Source organism: Puma concolor, chromosome D1, assembly GCF_028749965.1.
Source record: "Puma concolor isolate L17-30 chromosome D1, mPumCon1.1.hap2, whole genome shotgun sequence".
Taxonomy (NCBI): domain Eukaryota; kingdom Metazoa; phylum Chordata; class Mammalia; order Carnivora; family Felidae; genus Puma; species Puma concolor.
Genome location: NC_141676.1, coordinates 14,585,731 through 14,596,496, shown reverse-complemented (window position 1 = coordinate 14,596,496; position 10,766 = coordinate 14,585,731). Strand labels below are relative to the sequence as shown.

General features: G+C 37.1%; 2 protein-coding genes across 2 annotated transcripts; both read left to right on the top strand.

Moving 5' to 3' along the window:
- The first annotated feature begins 887 nt into the window (after window positions 1–887).
- On the top strand, window positions 888–1,823 carry LOC147576483 (olfactory receptor 5L1-like). Its single transcript, XM_086679374.1, has one exon. The coding sequence runs from the start codon at window positions 888–890 to the stop codon at window positions 1,821–1,823; it is 936 nt and encodes a 311-aa protein (XP_086535500.1).
- Window positions 1,824–9,431: 7,608 nt separating this feature from the next.
- On the top strand, window positions 9,432–10,382 carry LOC147576482 (olfactory receptor 5L1-like). Its single transcript, XM_086679373.1, has one exon. The coding sequence runs from the start codon at window positions 9,432–9,434 to the stop codon at window positions 10,380–10,382; it is 951 nt and encodes a 316-aa protein (XP_086535499.1).
- Window positions 10,383–10,766: the final 384 nt, after the last annotated feature.

Sequence of the window (10,766 nt, the reverse complement as noted above, 5' to 3'; positions counted from 1 at the left end):
CTCACAAACTGTGAGATCATAACCTGAGCCGAAGTCAAACACTTAACCGACTGAGCCACCCACGTGCCCCTGACCATTTCCCTCTTGCTGGACATATTATTGCTGAAATTTACTCTCATAAATAATGCTACAATGCAGCAGGAAGACTTTTGGTAATACTTCCCTATGTACATCTTTGATTCGTTCTTCAAATAGATTTAAAACTGAATTTATTTGTCTAATAGGTTAAGGCTTCAGAGTCAGAGTTGCAGGAAGTTTGAGACCAAGTACAAACTCCCTGAACAAAAAAAGATAAGAAAGACCATGATTAGGAGAATCACTATGTTACTTTATAGAAAAAAAAATCTAGTGTGGAGGATAAAAGCTACTTCCCCATCAAAAACATATGGATAAAAAATGAACACTTGTGAGTTAACAGTCTTCAACTGACATGCTTCTCATCATTTCAGTGGAAAACAGGGAAGGACGTGGTGTATTTCAAAACATTATTTTCTGAGATCTCACTAGATTCAGTACTCATTAAACAGTCTGCCAGGAAAAAGGGATGTGAGTTTCATAACACAATGTGGCTAATTATGTCTGAGGTCTTTCTAGTGATTCAGTGCTAAGCTGTAAATTGTGTAGGACTCGCTTAAGGAATCATATACACCGTGATGGATGTGGATGTTTTTGTGTGATCTGTGAATCAACGTGTGACCTTACGCATCTTTCCACAATGCCTGCACTTTTCCTAAACTTCACAAAAGCCATGTCCTAATTCTTTGCGGAAAAACTTATCTTACGCGTTTTCATGTCTCTTTTTTAAGAGACTGCCAAAAAATGAATCTGAGATCATACAGTGGAGGATAACTATAAATATTTTTCTCCAACCTCAATCAAATGGGAACATGGGCAAGGGAAACTGCTCCGGTGTGACCGAGTTCATTCTCCTCGGATTCGCAGAAGCCCCTGAGTTGAGAGTCGTCCTCTTCTCTGTGTTCCTTCTCATCTATGGAGTCACGGTGCTGGGCAACCTGGGCATGATGGCAGTGATTCAGGTCAGCTGTCACCTTCACACTCCCATGTACTTTTTCCTCAGCCACTTGTCCTTTGTGGATTTTTGCTACTCCACCGTCATCGTGCCAAAGATGCTAACTAGTACCTTAAACGAGGACAAAGCCATTTCTTTCCTGGGGTGCACCGTGCAATTCTACTTGTTTTGTACATGTGTGGTAAGTGAGGTCTTCCTGTTGGCGGTCATGGCCTATGACCGCTTCGTGGCCATCTGCAACCCACTGTTGTACACGGTCACCATGTCCCGGAATCTCTGTGTGGAGCTGGTGTCTTGTTGCTACCTGTGTGGGATGGTGTGTTCTCTGATCCACTTGTGTTTAGCTCTGGAGATCCCATCCTACACATCAAATGTGATTGACCACTTCTTCTGCGATCTGCCCCCTCTCTTGTCCCTTGCTTGCTCTGATGTCACTATGAATGAACTCATGGTGTTCATTGTGGCCACCTTCAATGAGATCACCACCATCGCGATCATCCTCACCTCCTACTTGCTAATTCTCATCACCATCCTGAGGATGCACTCTGCCGAGGGAAGGCGCAAAGCCTTTTCCACCTGTGCCTCCCACCTCACCGCCATCCTTGTCTTCCACGGAACAATCCTTTTCACTTACTGCCGGCCCAGTTCTGGCAACAGCGTGGATACTGACAAGGTGGCCACGGTGTTCTACACTGTAGTGATTCCCATGCTCAACCCCCTCATCTATAGCCTGAGGAACAAGGATGTGAAAGAAGCGCTCAGAAAAATGGTGAGCTCCAAAATATTTTCCTAGAAAATATTTTCTTTGCGAGACTCAAGTTCCCAAAGGGCAGGCTGGTTGAGCGGTGAATGGGTGGTTGTAGTGTTTGAGTGGAGGGTAGAGCCAGGGGGTAGGTAGTTAAGAGCGATTCTTTTTGATTCACTTACCTTTATGAATCTTCCATTTGCCTCAAAGTTAGGACTGAGTATATTTCAAATTTTAAGCCTACTTCTTTTCTTTTCTTCAATCTATAATTTTTGAAATGGATAGGAGTAATGGATTTTTAAGACATGTTTGGTTTGCTCTATAACCTTCATAAGCTTAATGAAGAACTCTTGAGAATCATGCTCTCTTTCAGTATCTATGATGGAAAATTCATTCCTTTTCAAAATTGAATTCCTGCTATTTTACAATGAAGAACACATCTTTGTCCAACAGTTGATACATAGAGTGAGATTTCTACATGCACACATGTCATTTTTATCTTTTTATTATTTTTGATACATTTATTGCTTATTTTTTGTTTTCCTTATTATTTGTCTCAGTGTACAGTGTTTTTGGAACTTCAGATAGTATCTCATCTGAAAAAGTGGAGTTAATCTTGATTATTTCACATGGATGTTAGTAAAATTAAATTGCATGTCATGTGCAAAGAGCCTAGAATAATCCCTGGCACATAAATAGTTTTCTCTTTCTCTCTCCTCCTTCCCTTATATTGTCCTAATATTACATATATACTTTTGGTCACATGCGCGCGCGCACACACACACACACACACACACACACACAAACTTGCCATCATTGAATAACCCTTACTACAGGTAGCTGCATTTCTGACTTAGGTCACTTGTCACATTTTTGTTGTTTGTTTCCTCAATTTTTGTCTCCATTATAACTCTCCATTTGGATCAAATGCTGTCACTTAAAATTGGAATTCTAAGCTATTTGTAGAAAACATAAATATTTCATTTTCATGCCAAAATATGGGAAGAGCCTAAATGTCAATTAACTGATGAATGGACAAAGAAGATGTGATATATCTATATCTATATCTATATCTATATCTATATCTATATCTATATCTATATCTATATCATCTATATCTATATCTATATCATCTATATCTATATCTATATCATCTATATCTATATCTATATCATCTATATCTAGAGAGAGAGAGAGAGAGGAATATTACTGAGCCACCAAAAAGAGTGAAATCTTGCCATTTGCAACAACCTGGATGGAATTAGAGAGGATTATGCTGAGTGAAATAAGTCAGTTAAAGGCAAATACCATATTAATTTCTCTCATATGTGGAATTTAAGAAACAAAGCAGATGAACATAGTGGGGAAAAAAGAGAGCTAAACCATAGAATAGTCTCTTAACTATAGGGAAGAAACTGAATGTTGCCAGATGGGAGGTGGGTGGGGGAATGGATTAAACGTGTGATGGGTACTAAGGAGGGCACTTGTGATGAGCACTGGGTGTTGGATGTAAGTGATAAATCACTGAATTCTACATCTGGAACTGGTATTACACTGTATGTTAACTAAGTGGAATTTAAATAAAAACCTGAAAAAAATCATTTTCAGGGTGCATACTGGACTTTATGTTACATCCCTGTGGTTCCTGAATTAATTCTGCTATGACAGTGTGTGACAGCTTCGTGGCCATTTGCAACACTTTGCATTACACAGGTGCTGTGCCCCAGAAACCCCGTGCCCTACTACAGGTTGTATCATATGCATGGGGAGTAGCATGTTTCCTGAAACTCACATGTTCTGCTTTCAAAGTATCTTTTAGTGGTTCATCACAATCAGTCACTTCTGTGAGTTCTCCTCACTAATGTCTCTTTCTTATTCTGAGTCTTACATCAGCCAGTTGTTTCTCGCTGCTTCTCACAATGAGGTGAGCACAGAGCTCTTCCTCCTCCCATCTTATGGTGTTTGCCACCTCTCCAGATACATTCAGCAGGTGAGCATCAGGAAATCCTCTTCAACTGTCAGCTTCACACTTGACTGGATCACCGTTTTCTACAGCACCATTCTCTTCTCTTAGTCTGTGCCCTACCTCCTAAACCTCCAGGCACACAAAGTGATACCTGTTATGTACGGTGGTGATCCTCGTGTTGAAACCCCTCATCTATAGACTGAGAAATAAGGACATCAAAGACACAGTCAGAAAATAATTAACACTTTTTTTTTCATAGCGAATGGTAAACACTACCTCTGTTATTATAGAACATCTTTCTGTGATTTTTGAAGGACCTGTCAATCAAGCTCATTTTTAAACATCACTTAGATTTTCCAAAAGATAGAATACTTACAATGGGAAGAATACGAATTTTAGGTCTGAGAAATCATACCTGGCTCTGATAATGTAAAATCGGCCGGTTGGTTTATCTGAACCAGTCTTTATCTACAAAAATGATATAATGTGATGTAACTCATGGAGTGGAATGTGAAAAAAAATAAAATGTAGACAACATATCTGGCATTTGTATATGTGAAATACATGCTAGTTGTATTCTCTTCTCTTCACTGCTAAGCGATAGGTTGCAGGTGTTAAATACACAGCCACTTTTGTAGTTTAAATTCAATGAAATAGATGACAGGAGAGAAATACATAGTCTTCTTTTCAAAAACCTCAAAAGCCAGTAGTATTAGTAAATATCATAATGTTTGGTCAGGAGACATGTCAAAATCATATGTGGATATCAAAGAGACTATTTCATAATTGCGTGCATCCTTTGCTTGACCTTGAAGGATGGGCAGGTTTTGAAAAGACACAGAAGAGAAAGACACAAGGTGTATTCAGGAGTAAAGAACAGGAACAACATTCGAGAGGTGAGCATGAATAATAAAGCCAATGATTCAGCACTATTGTGAGCTACTGTTTTATGTCATATGCATTCAAGGTGTCTTGTTAGGTGCTGGAAGGAATGAGAATTTGCATAAGATACACTTATTATTCTCAATTCCTTCAAAAAGAGCTCCCGTGTGGAGGGTGCAAATATTACAAGAAGTTTAGAAATACTAGCGTGTTTCCTAGAATAGTGAGAACAAAAACGAAACAAATTTATTCACATTCTATGTTTTAGGCTCCCTAAACATTTATTTTCCTTAAATGTTGTTTTAAATTGTCATTTGTAAATTATAATCTTAACAAGTAATTAATCAAACCTAGATAATTGTGTCTATTAGGAAAGATTAGCTTTTCTCTGGTAGTAGTAACATTTATTATAAGATGGCCTCATAAAGGTGTCTAATTTTCAAAAATCTTATGACATCATATTTATCTTTCTTCTGTCATTAATTTTGCTTGAATTACTTACGTATCCTTTGTTTGGTACTCTTTGTCATTGGTAAATCCCAAATTAGTCCAGAAAATTATTATGAGAAAAAATAATAGCTGTGTTTGTTGAGGGTAAAATAAACACTAGATAATAACCATATATTGGTTCATGAAATAATTTGGAATGGTTCTGTGATCTTAAACTTACAGTAATTAATTAAAGTCAACTTATTTCAGAAATAGAACTATATAATTATGACCCAAACTATCTTATATATTTGCATATATTCACGTATATGAAACTGCCTTCTTTTACACCTTGTCACTTGATTTGAACTTACCTGGAACGCTTGTAGAAAAGTAGCAGAAATGTTATATTGTTCTTTATTGGAGTCAATGATGAAAATGAAAACTAACCTATGAAATTTAATAGATGCTTCTAAGTGTTTAGAGGGAAATATATGTCTTTAAATAACTGTGTTAGAAATGAAGAAAACTCTCAAAATTAGAATGTTAGCTTCCACATTAAGAATCAAAAAAAAAAAAAAAAAAGAAAAGAAAAAGAAAAAAGAACAAGGAAGGTTATAATAAAGACCAGATTATCAGTCAATAAAGTAGAAAAATTAAAGTAGAGATCATTGAGTTTGCACTGTGAAAAGATTACTACCATTGACAAAATTTTAGCTAGAATTACTAGGAGAAAAGGAAACCAGAAACAAATTAGTACAATTAGTAAGGATAGTAATCTTGCAAAAATTTTATGCCAACAATTTAGTCAACTTAGATGATACAGACAGATTTGAAAAAGATAAATTTTCCCAAGCTGACAAAGAAGTAGAAAATCTGAATAGATATGTGACAATAAATTCAATTTGTAGTGAAAATATTCTCACACTCCTTCCATCAATATCCAGACAATTACTGTTACTAAATATCTATGTAGGCAATAACACTGGTTGTTACACAGATGGCTTCACCAGTTACTTTTACTAAATAACTACATAAGCAACGGTACCAATTGTGAGTTACACTATTTAGGAGATGGAGACCGTGATCCTTTTTCCAATTCATGCAGTTATATCAGTATTACCCTGATACCAAAGCCAAACAAAGACAAGACACAGAGGAAAACAGAAACCAAAATCCCTCATGGATACAAACCCAAGAATTCTCAACAAATCCTTGTATCCAATAATAAGATAAAATAGATGCACTAAAACATATAAAAGGCTTATGAGCCACGCCAAGGGAGATTTATCTCAGAAATGCGAAGTTGGTTTAACATATGAAAAACAATGTAATATATCACTTACATAGAATGATGGAGATGGGGAACCGGATGGAATGTCTCCTCAGCCTTGGGTGCCGTCTCTGGCACATCAATTTTATATAATATAATCATATTATATGGTAGTTGAGACAATACCAATTTATTTCCTTGAAATTACATTTTACCACATATACCTTTACAAATTTATGTGCACAGCCAGTGATACACAGAGACGAATGGAAAACTGTGGCTTAGATTGATCTTTTAAAGTCAGAAGAACACATCTGGGAAAGATATCTGAGGGGTCCCATTTGATGACGTCCACTATTGCACATGCATTAGAAAAAAAAATTCAGTCTCAGAAATCTCTCTGGATTTATTTATTTTTTCCATGCATTCATATGGGTGGAAAACCAGATGGGCCTCAATTTCTTTCATTGATCATTTATTTTGAATGTGTCCAAGTTTCAACCGCCTGTAAGATAAGCATAAAAACTGGAATTGCTCTCCTGGCTGGTTACTAGGAAGCTAAAGTAAGTGAATATTTGTATAATAGTTAGAATGGGTTCCAACACATAGCAAGTGTGAGTTATTATATGGTTTTCTGACCACTGGAGTCATTATTTTTTTGTTATTTAAAGGAATTTTGATGCAGCTGTAGTCCCCGTGCCCTACGGGAATCTAGGGGATGTTGTAATGTTATAAGAAAGGAAGAACTTCTAAGAGATATGCATGGCATGTCATTATGGCAATATGAGCTGTGTCCCACACATACGACACTTAATGTAACCTCTATCATGTAGCACCACAAATTCTGGGAGGAGGCATATGTGGTTTTAAACCATTGTTTCCCAATTTGGGATAATTTAAAAAATAAATTTCCTGATGATATTCCATAGAGATGAACTATTAGTTGTGTTATATCATACATCACCTTGGTTTAATTTTTATATATTTTATTATACCATAGAGATTAGTAATTGTTTTGGAGCTTAATGGGCCCATTCCCCAGGAGCTTAAATTACAGTACAAGTAAGTGTCTGCCTACTATATACATCTTATATCTTCAGCACCAGGGACAAAACGTAGGTCACTCAGGTTTGTTAGCAAGAACTAGGTTTTGGTTACTTGAAAATAGAAATGAATATATTTTGTCTGTAAACAATTATTTTAAAGATATATTGAACTCAACTCTCTTCTAATTGGAGAATGTTTTAACAGGACCCATATTTCTGTGCAGTTACTGTTTAGAGTGCTTTTGTGTTTTGGTATTCAGAAACAATTAATGGTGAATTTGCAACCGTTTTCTCTGTAACATAAAACATGGATGTGTGTAAAAGAATGCTAAATAAACAAATGGTACCTCTCTCTCTCTCTCTCTCTCTCTCTCATCTCTTACCACCCATTTTTCAGACCGATCTCTATCACAGCATCTAACATGTATGACCATTGAGAGCGTCCTTAGTTTTCATATTAATGCTGAGGTTTGCATTTCTGTTCCTGCCAGATGGTTATCGAGAGTCAGGACTTATGAACTCTCTGTGGTCAGAAAAAGAGAGGAATTCTTTTGGATTTGTTTTGGGTTTGTTATGAAATGGTTTCTTATTATCAGCCTAGGAGATTATGAAGCAAAACATTTGCCAGGTTGAATATCCTCTTTGAGAAGTAGGCAAGTAGGTCAGGTATTTTGCTTTGTTTTGTTTTTGTTCTTGGTCAAGTAATGAAAAACCGTGACTTAAGGGAAGTGATATGTTTCCATGTCTTTAAGGTTCGCTCAAGAGACCGAGAAGATACCAAGATATGCTTCCATTCCAGAACCTCTTCACTCAATTTTCATTACGCATAAGTGTAGAAGTCATGAGTCTAGTCCTTGTGCTGTCGAGAAGTGGGAGCAGAGAATGGAATCCCTCAATTTTTATTTGCCTTTTCCTTTAGGAAAGGCCTCAGTGGTAGATCTCCCTTATATAGAGAATACAATGTAATCATTTTTGCAACCAACTACTTAAACAATCTCTATCATGTGTATTCATATCTCTATGGGTGCATCTTCATTTGCGTCTATATGTATATGCTGAGTGTACTATTCAGTATCCTTTTTATTTAAAAAAAAAACACCTCATAAATGGGATTTTACATAGCATGATAATTTTCTGTCCTAGATATGACACCCCAAGGTTTAACACTTGCTCCACTTCTGAAAATATTTTTTATGGTAAATATTATAAACAGTAACGCAATACAGTTTTGGACATGATTTTTCACAACTTTATCAATGTAACTAAATATCTTTTAATAGCTTATGAGGAATAAAATCTATCAAAAAAATATCAGATAGCTTTTATTGTTGTCAGGGTCAAAACTTGGATATATGCCCCTTCATTACTTTCCAGAAAAAGGTATTCAAGAGATCTATCTCTCTGAATCTTTATTAGCATAGATCGTTATTATTATAATTGATTAAGCTAGTAAATCAATTAACCACATAGTTGATTTGATAGGCACAATTCTCACTTTCAATGTATATTTTAAATCTCTTGTTTCATAATCAGATTTTAACGAGTTTTTGTGAGCCACAAACATCAAAAATTCTATCACACTTTTCCAAAATAGAATATGAGAAAACTTTGTTTCAAATTTATGTTCCTGATAGAGTCACGTAAAAATAAAAAACGAAAGAGTGTTTGGAGAATCAGAGTAGGTGTTACTCTCCTGGACAGAGCTTATTAAGTTTCTTCAGAGAACACATGCTAGTGTCTGTATGGCTTTGAAATATATCATTGAATCTATCTTAAATTCCACCCAGAAACTGAACTTAATCATAGATAAAGTGATAGATAAGGGTTGGAATCATTCAAGGTTTCTGCTGATGCCTAAGTCAACTTTGGTCAGTGGGATCCACTGAGACTTTTAACCTTTTGAATTACTTGACCGCTGTGTTTCTGTTATATCTTATAGATACATTGTTTGATATCAATGTTATATTTTTCTGAAATTAATGTTAGCCTGCTTTTTCCTCCCTTTTTAGAAGAAAGACAATATTTATCATTTGTTTTCCTAAGTCCAACACCTGGCAGGAATGGGCACGGGAAACTGCTCCAGTGTGACCGAGTTCATTCTCCTCGGATTCGCAGAAGCCCCTGAGTTGAGAGTCGCCCTCTTCTCTGTGTTCCTTCTCATCTATGGAGTCACGGTGCTGGGCAACCTGGGCATGATGGCAGTGATTCAGGTCAGCTCTCACCTTCACACTCCCATGTACTTTTTCCTCAGCCACTTGTCCTTTGTGGACTTTTGCTACTCCACTGTCATCGTCCCAAATGTGCTGTCCAGTATCTTAAACAAGGGCAAAGCCATCTCCTTCCTGGGATGCATGGTGCAATTCTATTTCTTTTGTGCCTATGCAATCACTGAGGTCTTCCTTTTGGCTGTGATGGCCTATGACCGCTTCGTGGCCATCTGCAACCCACTGTTGTACACGGTCACCATGTCTCGGAATCTCTGTGTGGAGCTGGTGTCTTGTTGCTACCTGTGTGGGATGGTGTGTTCTCTGATCCACTTGTGTTTAGCTCTGGAGATCCCATCCTACACATCAAATGTGATTGACCACTTCTTCTGCGATCTGCCCCCTCTCTTATCCCTTGCTTGCTCTGATGTCACTATGAATGAACTGCTGCTGTACATCGTGGCCACCTTCAATGAGATCACCACCATCGTGATCATCCTCACCTCCTACTTGCTAATTCTCATCACCATCCTGAGGATGCACTCTGCTAAGGGAAGGCACAAAGCCTTTTCCACCTGTGCCTCCCACCTCACCGCCATCCTTGTCTTCCATGGAACAATCCTTTTCACTTACTGCCGGCCCAGTTCTGGCAACAGTGTGGATACTGACAAGGTGGCCACGGTGTTCTACACTGTAGTGATTCCCATGCTCAACCCCCTCATCTATAGCCTCCGGAACAAGGATGTGAAGGAAGCACTCAAGAAAGTGTTGGGATCTAGATTACCTTTTGAAAAACTATTTTCTTAACTAGACTCAGAGTCTAGTCTCTCATCAGAGACTTTAATGACGGGCTGGATTTGGGTGGGTGTGAATGGAAAAGTAAAGTAAGGAAATAAAACTTGGGGACTCTGCATGCTGTTTTGTTTTCCACTTGCTTATCTAATTAAGCCATATAATATCTTTTATGGATAATTTAAATACACCTTTTATGAGACCATATCTGTGTTATTCTTATATCAGTAGTGTAGCTTTGCAATTGTTATGCAAAAATATTTTCCAAATGGTTCAACATGATAAAACTTTAGAATAACTACGTGTAAATTTTTCTAAAGGAGAATACTTGAGATATTTTCCATTTGCTGGTAATTTCACCATGCTGCTCCTGATCTTGAAAATGTCAAAAAAAAAAAA

Coding starts and splice junctions, on each gene's coding strand:
- LOC147576483 (XM_086679374.1), top strand. CDS start 888: ATGGGCAAGGGAAACTGCTCCGGTGTGACCGAGTTCATTCTCCTCGGA.
- LOC147576482 (XM_086679373.1), top strand. CDS start 9,432: ATGGGCACGGGAAACTGCTCCAGTGTGACCGAGTTCATTCTCCTCGGA.